The sequence below is a fragment of the Penicillium coprophilum genome (genome assembly GCF_028826855.1).
Source record: "Penicillium coprophilum strain IBT 35676 chromosome Unknown utg000002l_segment0_segment0, whole genome shotgun sequence".
Taxonomy (NCBI): domain Eukaryota; kingdom Fungi; phylum Ascomycota; class Eurotiomycetes; order Eurotiales; family Aspergillaceae; genus Penicillium; species Penicillium coprophilum.
Genome location: NW_026622721.1, coordinates 1,658,779 through 1,675,295, shown reverse-complemented (window position 1 = coordinate 1,675,295; position 16,517 = coordinate 1,658,779). Strand labels below are relative to the sequence as shown.

Genomic DNA, 16,517 nt, shown 5'->3' with positions numbered 1-16,517 from the left:
AATTTCCTCTAACACAAATTGTGTAGGGGGTTTTGACCCGCTCTTGGCAATGATTGGTCAATCAAGTCTCGAGTATTGATTTGCACAGTACTTCTGGCGCCACAACCCCTTTTCTCTTATGTTATGGTGTTGGTTGCTTTCCCAGGTTGTATAATGAAACGATCACGTGTTGATTTTTGAAATTGTTGGTTGGTACCTGTATAAGCACTAGGCAACTCCTGTGGTTGTCTGAGCAAGTGCCCTCTTGGCCCCGGGGGAGCCGGGCCCTGGATGCACTGGGATGGACACCCCCAACAACCTCAGGGACTGGGGACTGTAGTGATTAGGCAAGCTAGTGTCTATTGAATATTGTTATAGGCAGGGTGTTCGTGATGTGGTGACCAACTAGTCCTCGGGCAGATACTGCCGACGTCGGTGGCTTGGGCTCGCTCTTTGACCCTGTCAGAGTAAATGACTATCGTCATTCTGATGAGATATCTATCCACGAGACACTCAGCTCACCCAGCTGAGTTGATGACATAGTTGTCAGCTTTCCAGTTCTGTGTTGGTTCGTGTCTGTGCTGTACTGCGGTCGGTTGCTGAAACGAAGTGAGGTAGGGTAAGGCAGAATCAAGAAAATCAAAAGAAAAGTTAAGAGACTGAGATCAGACACCAAGTATTCAAGTTCACAGAGGGAGAGGAAAGAAAAACTCAGCCCTATGGATTTCTGGGGCATCTTTGGCGTCTTAAAATAGTTGCTGCCTACCTGTTTCGCGCTAGCCTCTTTTAGCCAGGGCTTTTACTTTCTCGCCAGGGACTTTCATGTTTACAACATTGGATATCGTACCTACATACTCTTCAGATATTTGGTTTACATTACTTATATTCTCCATTTCTTTTTTCAAAAAAAAAACGTGTCGATAAATCTCACAATGTGGGCCAAACCCCCATTCGGCCCGACCACAGACGGCGATAGTATCCCTACACGATGTCCAAAGCTTTGATGACCAGGTGAAAAGATGAAAAGAGTATCTCCCAGCATTGAGCATAGTAAGGAATATTTTCCTATATCATTCAGATAGGAATTGCTCCTAGGGTTATATGATCTTGTAAACCCCAGAGTTCTTATAAACTGACCGGGTTTTGGCGTTGGTGGTTCTAAGGCTCTTGTTCCCTGGTAGCACAAAAGGGCACATTACACAAGATGCTCAGAAAGTGCCTCTGATGGTAGTGATGCGAGTATCTCACACAGTTTTTCCGAGACATACTCTGAGACATATTCCGGCTCTAACGACACCAAGTCAAATGAATATGTGCCGAACTTTGGAAATAACATCTTTTCGCTGCGGCAAGTCTGTCTTTTACGAGGGCATAGGGCAGTCGATACCTAGAATAGAGACTCTCCTGTGCAACCTATGTATTTAACTGACACACCTATCATGTAGCCCCAAACAGTAGAGGGAAACAAGTCTCTGTTGGTTTGGTGACCAAAAATAAACATGTCCCACCCAACAAGCCAATACAACATATGTTGTACTCAAGAGTTTTGGCTCAGCCCCAATGTCCGTAAAATGGCTCATACTGATTCAACAAACAAAGAATCCACCACGACTCCATGCCAAGCGGGTTATTGGGCGCTACAAAAGCTTGGTAAAACAGGATATAATGAACCCCCGAACGGGAGGGGATTGACTTCCTAACATTTATGTATATCGTATGCTAAGGCCCACTTTTGACGTGGTCTATGATATTCAGGGGTGCAGCTATACCCCTGAGCTGCACTGCCTAGCTTTGCTATAGTCTGCGCTGGGCTGTATAGTACATAAAGTTCGTAGGCAGTACTCCGTATGTACGGAGTAAATTGCACATATTTGAAAATAAATATTGGCAGCCTGATTATTCTCATGGAAACGAGGGCTATGATAATCCAACGGAAACATTAGTGCCTGCTGTGCCGTCTGATCGCCCGTGTAAATTTAAGAATGTTCTGGATGTTGATGTCAATAGTTTTGGCCTAGAGATAGGAAAAATCAATAGATGATTACTTCGGGCGGAGGATTAATACTTCCATAGCACCACATACTCCGTACTATGCTATAGCATTCCAACCTTGGAAGAAAATGTATCATAAAGATAGATGCGATCCGTGGATTGACCCGAAATGCCCCAGAAACACACTAAGTACTGTGCCACCAGGCCCATGACTTGAGACGGGATTCAAATTATCAAGTCTAAGATTTGCATCTGTACATTGTAGGGACTATCGCGATATACAAGCCTTAGCCAAGGATGCCCAGAAATTTCATCCAGATGTCATCGCATTGATCGACCTTGGCAACGAACAAGCTTTCTCAATTTGCTGAAACTGAAGACTATGATATGTCTATCGTAGAAAATTGTACGGAGCCAGATGTGGGATATATGATGGTATCTACAACGTATGTTGTACTCTTTGTAACCCAGAGACACGATATCGAGACTCCACACCACCCTCCAGTCAGGGTCCCCCAGGGTCGAACGTCACCAGCCTTCCGCAGGCTTACTAGTGGATACAACTGTTTCAGGGGAAGTGGCAAATAAGCAAAAAGGACTCAACGGGAAGGGCTTCAGGGAAAGGACATAGTGGAGCGAAGTGGAGTCCCAGGGCCCAATGATGTAGAATATCAACTTCTTGTTCAGTGGTCATCATCTGGATTGCCAATCATATCTTTCAATCGCAATTTTTTCAAAACAAATATAGAAAAGAAAAAATACGAAACGAAAATGTACTTATGTATTGATATGCAGTTTACCCACATGAATGCGCGTACATCCCTTGGATCATCCCCCTTCTCTCTTTTCTTCTTTTCTATCTATATTTGCTCCTTTCTCTCGTTTACATCTACAATTCCGGTGTGCACTCGTTAGACATTCCTTAGGATTCCAATCTCCTTGCACAATGAAGGCCTCCATCATTGCTGGTCTCTCCCTTCTGGGAGCGGCCATGGCTGCCGACGTCCCCTCCATTGAGATCAAGGGCAAGAAGTTTTTCTATTCCAACAACGGAACCGAGTTCTTTATCCGTGGTGTTGCCTACCAGCCCGAATACACGGGTCGCAATGGTGCTTCTGGCAAGAGCTCATACACTGATCCGCTGGCCATCGACAGCTGCAAGCGTGATATTCCGTACTTGACCAAATTGCGCACCAACGTTGTCCGTACCTACGCCGTCGACCCCAGCAAGGACCACGATGAGTGTATGAACGCGCTCGCCGATGCCGGTATCTACCTGATCACCGATTTGTCCTCCCCTAGCGAATCTATTCAGTCCGACAATCCTACCTGGAACTCGGATCTCTTCACTCGCTACTCCCAGGTTGTCGATGCCTTTGCCAAGTACCCCAACGTTATCGGCTTCTTCGCCGGAAACGAAGTCTCCAACAAGGTCAACAACACCAACTCCATGGCCTACGTCAAAGCCGCTGTCCGCGACATGAAGTCCTACATCAAGCAAAAGAAATACCGCACCTCCCTGGCTGTCGGCTACGCCACCGACGACGATGCCACCGTCCGTGAAGCCGTCTCCAACTACCTGATCTGCGATGAAGCCGCCGACTCTATCGATTTCTTCGGCTACAACATCTACGAGTGGTGCGGCGATTCCTCCTTCCAGAAGTCCGGCTATGCCGAGCGCACCAAGGAATTCGCAGACTACCCTGTGCCCGCCTTCTTCTCCGAGTACGGCTGCAACGAAGTCCGCCCCCGCAAGTTCACCGACGTCCCCGTCCTGTATAGCGACAAGATGACCGACGTCTGGTCCGGCGGCATCGTCTATATGTACTACGAAGAAGCCAACAAGTACGGTCTCGTCTCCGTCGACGGCGACGACGTCAAGACCCTCAGTGACTTCGACAACTTGTCAAAGCAAATGGCCTCTGTAACCCCGACCGGCGTGAACTCAGACAAATACTCCGTCTCCACCACAGTCGGCCGCAGCTGCCCCACCACCGGCTCGGACTGGCACGCCGCCAGCAAGCTTCCCCCTTCGCCCAACGCAGACCTCTGCGAGTGCATGTACGACTCCCTCGAGTGTGCCCCTAACTCCGATATCACCGACAAGCAGGTCGGATCCACTTTCGGCTACCTTGGCGGCGAAAAGGGCGTCATGGACGGAGTGGAGTCGAACGCCACCACTGGCACTTACGGTGCCTACTCTATGTGCTCCTCTAAGCAGCGTTTGGCTTGGGCTATGAACGCTTACTACAAGAAGAACAAGGATAGCGCTGGTGACAAGGCTTGCGATTTCAATGGTGTCGCCAAGACCAAGAAGTCTACTGCCGCCTCTGGCTCCTGCGCTACTCAGATGAAGGCTGCTGGCTCTGCTGGTACTGGTGCTGTCGATGGTGGTCTTGCTGCTAGCACTGGTGCTGGTGCTGGTGCTTCTGGCTCTGGTGGTGGTGCTACCTCGTCTGGTATTGCTGCTGGTACTGTTCCCCAGGCTGTGCACATTGGTGTCTGGCAGGCGGGTGCTTACGCAGTCGCTGCTATTGCCTCTGGTGTCTTCATGATCATGCTGTAAACTTGAATTGTTTGCGTGTTCATGATTTAGACTGAGTTTTGTTTTTATGTGACCCCCTATCCAGTGAGTTGGATTGGTGCGGCGTTTTTTGTAACATTGTTTATACTCCTATCTTCAAACTACTAGCGGGTGTTTCTATTATCCCAGATATTTCCAAATCTCCTGATGTCATACAAATCAGTAGTTCTAGGTATGGATCTTCCAAGGCCGGACTGAAATGATAACTAGCGACTTCTTGATTGGCCATGGATTTCATGTTGTCATTAAGCCATCTTGATAGCCTAAGGAACACAATCATTGGCTTGAAAATTTCTTCAATGTGTCTTGGGCAACACTTTCCTTTTTGCGCTCTTTGTAAAACCGCGCACGTTCATGAAGAGAAGGTCGCCCCCGGGGCAAGTTTTTTACTCCACTTTGCGTTGTAAGCTTGGAAAGTTGCTCCCGATATTTTATAGATGCAATAATTAAGATTCGCATTGGTCTATCCTAATAGACCACCGTATATCCCCCGGCCCACAAAATGTGCGGCTTTTTCCAAAACTCATCCAGAAAACACATCCCAAATCCGCCAGGTCTCTCCAAAGAGCGAGATCCATTCCAATATACAAGTACATACACAGCGAGGTAATTTTATCCACCCTCTATATGTGTTTTTCTCCTGGGTATAATCACCCCTCAAGAAACATGCAAAAAAATATGTAAAACAACGCTCGCAGACGCAAGTGTAACTTTTTCGCCAAAAATAGATAGCGCTTAGTCAACGTCGTTTCGGTCCTCCTTTGAATCTGGGAAGTACTCGTCGAGTGTGGCCAAGACGCCCTTCTCGGAAATGTCTTTCATGGCCTGTGTCATCTCGGCGATGAACCTCTTGTCTGTGCGCAAGTCGTCACCGAATAGGTTCTTAATTTGCAGAAGTCCTAGAGGACCGCCAGGGTCGGCCTTTGCCGCAGCCCGAAGCTCATCAAGCATGGGGTCATTGACATTGAAAGGAACCTTCTTGTCATCGACGCCCCTGATATAAGTGAACCAAGCCGCGGCGACAAAGCACAGGCGGCGGAAAGGATATTCACGCTTATCTGCATTGGACTTCATGATCACCTCGGCGATCGACGGCATGATGAACTGTGGGATCTTGCCGGAGGCATTGAGGCAGATGCGGGGGAGCTGATCCTGAATTGTCGAGTTGGAGAAACGCTTCATGAGCGTTTTGCAATACTCGTCGATATCGACGCCGGGGATTTGAGGTAAGAGAGGCTTCACCTCCTCTTGCATCATCTCCCACACCAACTTGCGCATCTTTGCGTTCTGCATGACTTCATGAACGTATTTAAAGCCCGCCAATTGACCTGGGTAGCCAATGGCCGAGTGACTGCCGTTGAGAAGACGGAGCTTGTGCATTTCAAACTGCTCAACGTCGTGGACGTTATTAACAACCTGAACACCAACCTTCTCAAATGGTGGGCGGCCGTCGGAGAACTGATCTTCGATAACCCATTGCATAAAAGGCTCCGTAACAACAGGCCATGAGTCCTCGATGCCAAAGTTTTTATTCAGTGCCTCTTTATCGACGTTCTCGGTCTGAGGTGTGATGCGGTCCACCATGGCATTAGGGAAGGCGCCCTTCTCAGCAATCCATTCCGCAACCTCAGGGTTGCGCATGCGCGCAAACGACTCGAGCATGTGGCGTGTGATGGAGCCGTTCTTCTGCATGTTATCGCACGACATGACGGTGAAGGGATTGAGTCCCTGTCTGTGGCGGCGTGCCAGGGCAGCGTAGAGGAAACCGAAGGTTGTGCGCGGTGCGTTCTCGTTGGAGGCGGTGGCATCGTACTTGATATCGGGGTGTTCGCTTTGCAGCTCGTGTGTGTTCTCGTTGTAGTAGTAGCCGCTTTCAGTGATGGTGAGCGACACAATATGGGTATCAGGATGGGCCATCTTGGCGATGACAGCTTCGCGGTTGTCGGGGGCATAAAGGTAGGAATTAATGCATCCGACAACATGGGCGAAGCTTCCCTTGTCAGAGCGCTCCATGACAGTGTAGAGGTGGTCCTGCTCTCTCAGAATATCACGCATAGCAGAATCGAAGGGTTGTAAGCCAACGCCGCAAATTGCGAAATTCTTCACGCCATGCTTCTCCATTAATTGGTCGACGTAGACGGCCAGATGGGCTCTGTGGAAACCGCCTACGCCAATGTGAACAATTCCCTCTTTGACGGTGCCGGCATTGCGTGCACGATGGGTTGGTATTTGAATCTTCCCACGGCCTGCCTTCCCAATCAAGTCCAGGTTCTTCGTGTTGAGCCTTAGGGCTGCCATTGTGATTGGGGGTATTGAAAGAAAAGCTTGAGAAAGAAAAAAAAATGAAAGGTTTGCAGCTAAATCAACGAGTTTGCGAGGGTCACCGCTGGTTTTGACCGCTGATCAGCCAGGGCGAATATTACATCATGTGGACTCAAACCGCCACCCCTGAAGGTGTCCACCTTCCTGTGACTGCAAAGAGCCATATGGAATAATCCTTTGGAATCTGATTAGTTTGTTTTGGTGGAGATTAGCTCAACCAGTCCGCTCGCAGCCTTGGAAAGCTGTGGTTCTAATAATACAAGCACCCTTGCGTCAGAGCTGTCCGCTTCCGATCTCGGGGGCCGAGAGCATTCTTTTTCCCGATGCATTGGCCCCTTTCGGGATTTTTGTTTTGGTTTCGGGTCTTTTTCTCAACAAGACAAGACATGGCATGGGGTTTCCTTGGGGGGAATCAAAGGTCAGCTGGACTGAAAATTTAGATGAAGTTGATATGTTCCCCAGTTATGTGAGATCATAGCTGAAATGGGAAAGCCCCACCCGAGGAAATCCGGTCTGGAGTTGCCTCTTTTTCTTTGTTTTTTTTTAGGGGGGATTTACAACTATAGAGCACTATCAGGAAAGCATTTCCATCCAATTGGTAAGATGGCCGAGTTGGTCTAAGGCGCCAGGTTAAGGTATACCTTGACTCCATAACTAGCAATAGTTTCCTGGTCTCGCAAGAGGCGTGGGTTCGAATCCCACTCTTATCATGTCTTTTTGTTTTGTTTTCGATTATTTTTGGACATCCTACTGTTTTGATAATTGTTATTATTTTCCTTGCATGAATGATATTAGAATCAACCCTGGTAAGCATATTGGTGTTGGCGCAATTTTGATTTTTATTTCAATCCTTACAGTGAATGGCCACGTTCCAGATCCATAAACGTCCACTATCAGCCCCGCCAGGCATATCCGTCGGCGGGTATATGTATCACACACTCGGTAATCTAAATCCTACCGCGGAGTGTTCCGTAGAAGAAACAGCAAATCACATAGTAAACACAGTGGCTTAGGCTGATGAGAGAATTGTATCACACTATCTTCACCGAGAAAACGGAACGCGCGCCACCATCGGTAAAGAAAAAGGTGATCCCCCTGAGCTATCTTTTAGGGGCTGGCAGATGACCTCGTAAATGGACCCAGCTCTGCGGACTTGATCCATAGTCCGCCGGACTTCCTCTGGAGTATCGTATCGACTACGGAATAAACCACTAGAGTATGCTCATTGAATCACGTCCCCTGGCTTATTCCACCAGGCGATATACGCGACAATATCTAAAGGCTCTGGAAATTATACACAACAGCATATCCAGGACATCAACATTCTACCAGTTCAGGAATTTTTTTCTTCTTTTTCTCAACCAAAGCAAGGAATGGCTTCGGCTCGAGTAAACACCAGTACATCTCTCGGTGCAACGGTGTACAGCCAGCGGTCCGGCTTCTGCAAAATCTAAATCGCCTATTTTGGCACAATACCCCTGAGTGTATTCCAAGGATGCAGAATACACCAGCTGACCTTGAATCTCGTATTTTGGGTCAGCCACCAAAGCATGGGTAGAATCGCATGAAGCGGCTATACTGCTCGCCACAAAAATCCCCGCCATTGTACCCCAACCTACTATCTTGGAATAGATATTTATATCACCGAATTCGGCGGTGCCCACACCTAGAATTAGTACAACGGGTAGTATAGTGCAATAATTATGCCTTTGTCAATTGACCAATTGTGAAATAGTGAGAAAGAAAGGGAAGAAAGTGAGAGATACGTGAGTTTAGTGTAGAAATTAGGGTTAGGAACTATATTGGAGTATACATATAGGGTACATAGTATGGTGGCAGGGTCTATATATAGTAGCAAACCACCTTGAAATATGGTGACATATAAATTTGTGTTACATAAAAAGCTTCATTTTCTGGGTCGCCCGGGCCGATTTGTTCCGTGCTGGAACAGCTCAAATGATAACAAAAGCGGTCAAAAATTAGGCCAAATGTAGGCACCTAGACAACCACAGGGGTACCTGTCTCTCTTAGATTCCGCTCCTGCCTAGTCGGACGCTCCAAGACGTGAGTTCTGCTGTAGCCGGAGACAAATGACTATGTTATTGCGACGAGTCAAGGGAAACGCACTTTCACCTAATAGCATTGTGGCACACTTATTAATGCCGCCTCATCATGGCTAATGCTAAACGACCCCATTTTGGATGAACCCCAGCGATGACTGGGTAAACACAATGACCTTGTTATGACCCTTCCCGCGCAATATCTTGAAGTCTGCCTCCCCAACTGGGAAAGCAGCCCTCCCGAATAGTGTTGATTAGTCATTTCTTCTGATTCCTTGCAGAACTAAAAACCATCGACTGAGTCGCAAGATGGCACTGCAGGCGGCGTCAGGATCGTACTCAGGAAATGTCATAGGTCTCCCAATTCGAATAAGTATCGATCTACAGACAGACGGTGGAACCAACCCACCTGTGAGTGAACCAGGTTGCGAGCATCTCCGTCGGATGGCCAAGGAAGATGCCAATACGGAATGCCGGGATCCGTACGGTCGGTATCAACACGAGAGATGTGATAACGCACTGTTGCGAGCTGATATAGTAGATATTGAAAATGGTGAGTGCTGATCGGTGAGAACCAGGGTCCTAGCGGATGGAGGGTCGATAGCTAGGTACCGAATTGGAGATCACGGCGACATCCCTGAAGGCGAGAAGCTGTTAGTGCTTCTGGAGACCCATCACCTGCCAAGAGAGGTCTACCAAGGAGACGTCATTGATCCGACACTATACATAGGAAAGCCATTTTCTTAAAGTAAGTTCAGAAATATTCTTCAAAAAGACATTCAAGCAAAGAACCCTAGAGAATCATTGAGAAGATCAATGACAAGACCATTGAATGAAGATCACAAGGCCGTATAAGTGGTCAACTATTCTTGCATAACTTTCAAACACTTCAGTGTATGTAAATTATAGTTTCAATTTGCTTATATACAATCCAACGAGATAGACATGTGGTACCAGGGAGGTATTGAAAACGAAACCACGTCCCGTCAACAGCCTAGATCATACCCCAGTGCTCAGATCAAACTGTTTCCTAATGCACTGCCGTAAGGTGCTCTTTCATATTCTCTCCCGAGCTGAATGGGCTGAATATTCTGTTACACGGAGGGCAAACGTGGCCCATCCAGAATCAAGCTCGACGCCCGCTCCGCAACAGCATAAACAGTGGCCTGAATATTGCCAGTAGGCTCAAGAGGGAAAATACTAGCATCAACAACTCTCAAGTTCTTGGTCCCGTAAACCTTCAGATTAGAATCAACAACACCCCCGTTTTCCCTCGGCAGCATGGCACACGAGCCTGCCGGGTGGAAACATGTATACAAGCGATCCTTAACAACATCCTTCACATGATCAAGGTCGCTCAAATCAGTGGCATTCTCAGGGATGCGTTTCCCGGTCTTGAGGAGAGTAGAGAATGGTGCAGTCTCCGCAATGCGGTCCACGAACTGCAGCTGCCGCGCCATGATCTCTAGATCGAGTGGGTGTGAGAGCAAATTGGGGTCGTAGGTGGGTTTGTCTTCGATCTTTCCAGAGGAGATGTGAACCGAGCCGCGCGAGAAGGGGTGGTTGTGTAGCATCATGATAGAGATGTAATTCTCCGGGAGAGTTTTGGCCAGCACGTCGGTGAGAGTTGTCTTTCCTGGGTTCATGTGGAGTTGGGCAGGGAGGAAGAGGTAGTGCGAGGAGGATTCGTCACTTTGGAGGAGCATCTTGCGGATGTGAGAGTATTGTGCCTGCAGGTTGGCTGGGATGTTCTCGTCGTTGAGGTGTTGGGAGAGCAGGGTCTCGATTTCTTCTTTCGGCACGACACCTGTTCCGTTCATGAACGGGAGATAGGCCATGCTGAGCGGCATGCCTGCCAGTGGGCCTCCGTGTGTGTCCTCGTAGAGCTTGATGAGTGCCTGGACGACATTTGGATCGCGTAGGATATCGCCGGAGACCTGGCCGTCAGCGATTTCGAAGTTGATGCTCGTGATGGCATGGTCTTGGAGATTCTCGCCCACGGCGGGGTTGTCGATGATTACCGGGATGCCGTGGGCCTGGAGAAGATCTGCACGACCAATGCCTGAGAGCTCGAGCAGTTGAGGGGTGTTCAAACTGCCTGCACAGAGGACAACTTCTTTCGTTGCGGTGATCTGGTATGGGTCTGGAGTGCCTTGGGTCTTGACCTGCACACCTGTGGCAATGACCTCTCCGTTTTCTTCTTTGAAGAGAATTCGCTCGACCATTGTCTCTGTGAGAAGTCGGAGGTTCGGCCGCGCTGCAACATCGGGGGAGTAGTATGCCGCTGCGTACCCTCTTGCCCCCGTCTTAGAATCGACGCTCAGTGGACAAGTAAAAGCGCCCAATTTGTGGCCATCGAGGGGATCGGCATCGGTTTCCCAGCCCAATTGCGCAAAAGTCTCGTTCCAAGATTTATTGAACGGCCCATATACATCGGGTAGAGATACGGGGACAGGGCCATGAGATCCTTGGTTATCAACGTTCATGTACCGACGTGTGCCAAGTAGTTCTGCTGTAGCCTCGCTGGGTGCAGAATATGTGTGAAATTGCCGAAGATAAGGCGCCATATCCTTAGCGCCCCAGCCATCATTTCCCAACGCTTTCCAAGCATCAAGGTCTGATGCAGTGGGGTATGCAACGACGGAAAAATTCAACGCGGAGGAGCCGCCGACGACACGACCGCGGGGCTGGCCGATCTGCCGGTTCTTTGCATGAACCTGTCCTTAAATCAGCATCGGATGCGAGGATCTGCTGAAGGAGGACATACCTGTGGAACACTCATATAATCCCAGTCAAAGTCCGGGTTGCCATACATTGTGGCCAAAAGTCCAGGGGTCTCGATGCGAGGATCTCCCATCCGATTGGCGCCGGCTTCAATGAGGAGCACGCTGATGGAGGCATTGCGGCTTAGGCGATTTGCCAGAACAAGACCGCCAATTCCTGCGCCGATGATAATGTAGTCGTATTCATCCATGTTGCAATTCAATTTGATGGGGGAAGTGCGCATTAAAATATTTTGGAATCAAGTATTGACATCGACTGACAGTGGAGTACATGGAAGGGCATACTTCCGGACTTCCAGACCCATATTAATTACGGCAAACGGGGGTACGGAGTAGTTAGCTGTTAATTTTGGGCGGTTAGCTAGCGTACCATAACTTTTTTCGGAAGCTGATAATTTATATCCCTCAGAATGGTGACTAGGTTGTGATTTGTTGATGACTGAAACAATGGAGACAATAGAGGAAATGGTCTTTGCAAACTTGAGTTAGTCCCAGTTAGTGTGCTCTAGTCTTTCCAATGACAGTCGATTTCTTCAGCCTTTTTAAGTAAATTAATCTTTCAAGGTTTTTTGGTTCGAAAAACGGCCCGTCACAACGGCCCATAGCAATTCCATGGTTAGCTAGCCCCTGCCGATCAACTTGTCTGGCCAACCGCCTGAAACCCTAGCAGTTGTGATCAGCTGTTAAAGTTCCTTTAAGTTTCTTCACGTACTCTAGATTGTAAATAACCTATCTTCACTGAAAAATGCAATTATACAATGTCTTCGAATTTCCAATTGTGCGAGACCAGCTCATCGCTAATACAATCCTTGTTGCTCTCGCCACTCTTTTGGTAATATTGCGTGGTGTCTCCCGACGAATTCGAAAAGCTTATCTAGGATGGGACGATGCATGCTGCGTCGCGGGACTATTTCACACATATGGAATGCTCGCAATGCAATTCCACTATGCTCGTGTCGGGATGCGACACCACATCGCCGTGATACCCCCAGAGAATGCTGTATTAATCGCCAAAATGCTGATGGTCTACCAAATCGTCTACTATAACGCCATGGTTCTGGCCAAGTTCTCTTATCTCGCCTTCTACCTGCGCATCTTTGTGTCGCGGGAATTTCGCATCCTGACGTGGATCTGTATGGGCTGTGCGGGTGCATACTGGACCGGCAGTATGCTCCAGATCTTCCTAATTTGCACACCCTTCGAGAAGAATTGGAACCCTACCCTACCAGGTCATTGTGCGAGTCAGAACGTGGCTTTTTCGACGATTGGAGCCTTTAATCTCCTTACCGATGTGATGATCATGATGTTGCCTATTCGCTTTGTCTGGAAATTGCAAATGTCTCTCGCGACTAAATTGGCGCTGGTTGGAATCTTTGGATTGGGTATCTTGTACGTTTTTCTTTTTCTCAATTTTCGAGGTTCCCCGGTGCAAAATTCTGACAAGCATCATAGTATCTCTTCTATCACCATTGTCCGAATCTTTGTCCTCACCACGGTCGATTTCACCGATCTATCTTACTCTATGATTTGGGCTGCTTTCTGGAGTGTCACGGAGCCTGCTCTTGCCATTGCAAATTCCTGCGCGCCCATGCTCCGACCGATTCTCAAGGCTGCGTTCCCGTCCTTGTTCTCCAGTGTCCGTAATGCATACTCGACTCAGCCGTCAACGGGACCCAGCCTGAGCAAGAATAGTACGGCGAAACGGGAGCATGGCATAGATGAGATGGATAGTGAGTTTCCACTCACACGATTGGATCAAATACCAGGATCGGCAGACGGAGGGTCATTGAATGATCAGTCGCAGGATGGTCGCTTGCACTACACATCATATCAAACCCCTAGGTTAGCCGTTGGGACTCCTAAAGGATTACTATAAGATTCTAAGGTTGAAAACAATCAATCGAGTTTCATTTTTACATTCTCTCAGCCTTCTTAATGGGTGTGCCCATTTTGCGTTGAAATCACCTTACGCCACCTTGGTGGATGAGCTTTGTGCTCTCTTCTCTCCCAGACAAATCGCGTAGCGGTAGTAAATTTGAGAGTATTCTTAGATGTGAGTTCAATTATTTTGTGCCAGGTAACAGATGTTAGTTATATTTGGGCTGTTCGATACTGCCAACAGCAATGCTCGGACAATGCAGATTGAGGAGTCGCAAGAAGATGATGATTAAATAAAAACAAAAAAGAGAGAAGAAAACATACAATAGTAATGCTTTATAAATTCCTTGTTTCTCTCCATTTATTTATGTGTTTTTTTAAGCCTTGGGACGCTCTGGGATATCCTTTTCCTTATTAGCTCCAGGGAAGCGGGTACCTCTATCCTTGACCTTCTTTTCCTTCTTCTGTACAACCGGAGGCGGGTAAGCCTTAAGGGTAATTTCCTGCCATTCGGGCGAATCAACGTAGGCTTTGTGAATAGGTGCCATGAGACGATTCAAAGCCTCTGCTGCTGCAGGCTTGAGAAGTTGGGGAGTTAACTAGGGGATTGTTAGTAGGATGCCGAAAGTAAGTGAAAGAAATCAACATACCACATCATTTGCGTAATCATCTTTGAGTTGTTGGATGTCAGTGTAGATGAGAGGTTCGTCATCCCGGCGTTCCACGCGGAATTCCTTCTTGCCGGCGAGGGCGGCTGCGGGGAGCAAGACAAACTCAACCATAGCAATTACGCCATTGTTCTCAACGACTCGAGGAACTGCTTCCGATTTACGGATTTTTTTGGCGACTGCCTCAGGTGGGTCGAGGAGATCAATCTTGCTATCTAGTTGGGGTTAGTTCTGAATATCCAAGAAATGTGGGATTTTGATATACCTTCGATACTTGAGCTCATTTTGCCACCGCTGAGGCCTGCAACCATTGGAGTGATGAGATGGGCACGCTAGGAGTCGACAATCGTTAGTAACATTCAGGAAGCCTGGAACAAATATATGCCTTACCTTTCGGTACCCGAGTTTAGGTAGCCATTCTGTTGCTGCCGTGAAGAGCTTCCTCTGATCGAGGCCTGTTATTTTCAGTTAGAGATAGTACAGATATGTAAGTGGAGTAGAGTTAAGACATACCGCCTAATTCAGCATCGACCTTGAGATACTCTTCATCGAGGACCTGAAGGATCGGGTAGAGAAGACCACTCATTGGGGCGTTGGTCGATTGCTTCACAATCTCTGCGCCAGCCTTCCTACAATCATGCTCAGAGGTCATAGCGGCAAGCCGGTAGACATCCATAACATAGTCGGAACTCCGCTGGTAGGAACTTCCGAGGACGAACTCGAGTTTCTCCGTCGATACGCCCACAGCCTCTAAGACTGCCCTGATGATCTTTTCATAGTATTTGACACGGTTTTCAACCAGTTCGAGGGGCGCTTTCATTGAATCCAGGAACGCGTGCACATCGGCAAGGAGAATAACCACCTCGCATCCTGACGCTAGTAGCTGGGCAATCTTAAGTGCGGCGACGAAATAACCAGAATGAGGCCTTCCGGTTGTAGCAGTGCCTAAAATAGGAGAGATGTCCATGTTAGTTAACCATATTGAATGTTAGGTGGGGAGTCATTACCCCAGTAGACACGGGGATTGCGCCCCTCAGCAAGGATGCTCTCGATAATTTCCGGGTTAAGAATCTCGCCGAGATTCTCACGAATGAGAGCGAATCTTGACTCCGCAGATAAAGACATTGTGAGGCGGATTGAAGGGTGGGCAATAATGTGAGGGGAAAAGATCACAAAGAAAAAAGTCAGTCCACTTTGACCCCGCGATAAAACTTGCAGAAAAGGGCGGTCAGACGCGGTGAGTCACAGTCACATGACCGTAACCGATCCGTACCTGACCCAATCAATAAATGCCGTATGTAAATTTAAAAAAAAATCCATGAGACTTTGATCAAATTAGATGTCATCATTATTTTCGTCATCCATTCTAGCGGCGGTGTAATAATTATCTTAGTATGCGATTATCACTTCGTCGAAACTACGGAGTGCCTATGTTAAACTTATAGTTAGTGGTGGAGCCGCTCCCCACGTAAAGATGCATGGACCTCTTTTTTAAAACAAATCATAACTCCATGGGTTTATGGGGATGAAATTATACTACTTACTACCTTCTGATCAAGACAACTGATCTATTGAGGAGAACTTTTGAATGGGGTTGTAATAAGGAATGGCATTTATCAGTGATGTTGTCTGGGTTAGATCAAATTGCCCCATTTCTTTTTGTGGACGGGGAGTAATCTAGGGCAGAGAGTAGCATTTTATTTCAATGTATCTATGAATTTGTATACTCATAGATACAAAGTAGGGGCCTGATCTCACGAAGCAACCCACGTATGGGTAAAATGTTCCCTCTGCATCAAAGTTCGACCACGGAACGTTTGAAGGAACATCTCATCAAGCGTAGTGGAACGATTCTATGTACTCAGACAATGGGCAAAAATCCAAACAGCTTTGAGAGATTCAAGCCGAGATAGAGGAGGATTACCAAAAGTTCTAAAGAACTAGATTTATAGCTGCATCTGAGTGATTCACGCAAGTGGTTTTTTGATGATTTTCGGGTTTTCCATCAAAGAAAGTCGATTGAGTAATGAACGCTTGGGGGAAAAAAGGCTCACAAAGACGTTAATCTTTGAGTTTGTGTATACTTCCTGGTATTTGAAATCCTTGGAGGATTGAGCGATATTTCACATTGCTACCTAAGCCAAAGCAGAATATCAACAAATGTACACAAAAACTGGTTGATGTTGGAAAATAAGTTATAAGAGGCTTTGTAGAAGAGATCCATGTATAATATTACACACCTTTATCTCAT

At 47.5% G+C, this 16,517-nt stretch overlaps 6 protein-coding genes across 6 annotated transcripts; 3 read left to right on the top strand and 3 right to left on the bottom strand.

Annotated features, from left to right (window-relative positions):
- Positions 1–2,917: 2,917 nt before the first annotated feature.
- Positions 2,918–4,537, top strand: N7500_002007 (glycoside hydrolase family 72 protein; the record flags this gene model as incomplete). Its single annotated transcript, XM_056673153.1, has 1 exon — positions 2,918–4,537. The coding sequence occupies one exon, from the start codon at positions 2,918–2,920 to the stop codon at positions 4,535–4,537; it is 1,620 nt and encodes a 539-aa protein (XP_056536672.1).
- Positions 4,538–5,290: 753 nt separating this feature from the next.
- On the bottom strand, positions 5,291–6,853 carry N7500_002006 (mannitol dehydrogenase family protein; the record flags this gene model as incomplete). Its single annotated transcript, XM_056673152.1, has 1 exon — positions 5,291–6,853. One exon carries the CDS (start codon positions 6,851–6,853, stop codon positions 5,291–5,293), a length of 1,563 nt encoding a protein of 520 aa, XP_056536671.1.
- Positions 6,854–9,246: 2,393 nt separating this feature from the next.
- Positions 9,247–9,501, top strand: N7500_002005 (uncharacterized protein; the record flags this gene model as incomplete). The annotated part of the gene is made up of 1 exon (XM_056673151.1): positions 9,247–9,501. One exon carries the CDS (start codon positions 9,247–9,249, stop codon positions 9,499–9,501), a length of 255 nt encoding a protein of 84 aa, XP_056536670.1.
- Positions 9,502–10,031: 530 nt separating this feature from the next.
- N7500_002004 (GMC family oxidoreductase) lies at positions 10,032–11,911 on the bottom strand (the record flags this gene model as incomplete). Its single annotated transcript, XM_056673150.1, has 2 exons — positions 10,032–11,654; positions 11,705–11,911. The coding sequence occupies 2 exons, from the start codon at positions 11,909–11,911 to the stop codon at positions 10,032–10,034; spliced, it is 1,830 nt and encodes a 609-aa protein (XP_056536669.1).
- A 554-nt stretch (positions 11,912–12,465) lies between these two features.
- Positions 12,466–13,596, top strand: N7500_002003 (uncharacterized protein; the record flags this gene model as incomplete). Its single annotated transcript, XM_056673149.1, has 2 exons — positions 12,466–13,109; positions 13,173–13,596. The coding sequence occupies 2 exons, from the start codon at positions 12,466–12,468 to the stop codon at positions 13,594–13,596; spliced, it is 1,068 nt and encodes a 355-aa protein (XP_056536668.1).
- A 379-nt stretch (positions 13,597–13,975) lies between these two features.
- N7500_002002 (tyrosine--tRNA ligase TYS1) lies at positions 13,976–15,391 on the bottom strand (the record flags this gene model as incomplete). Its single annotated transcript, XM_056673148.1, has 6 exons — positions 13,976–14,197; positions 14,249–14,481; positions 14,532–14,598; positions 14,657–14,721; positions 14,780–15,211; positions 15,274–15,391. 6 exons carry the CDS (start codon positions 15,389–15,391, stop codon positions 13,976–13,978), a joined length of 1,137 nt encoding a protein of 378 aa, XP_056536667.1.
- Between the last annotated feature and the right edge of the window lie 1,126 nt (positions 15,392–16,517).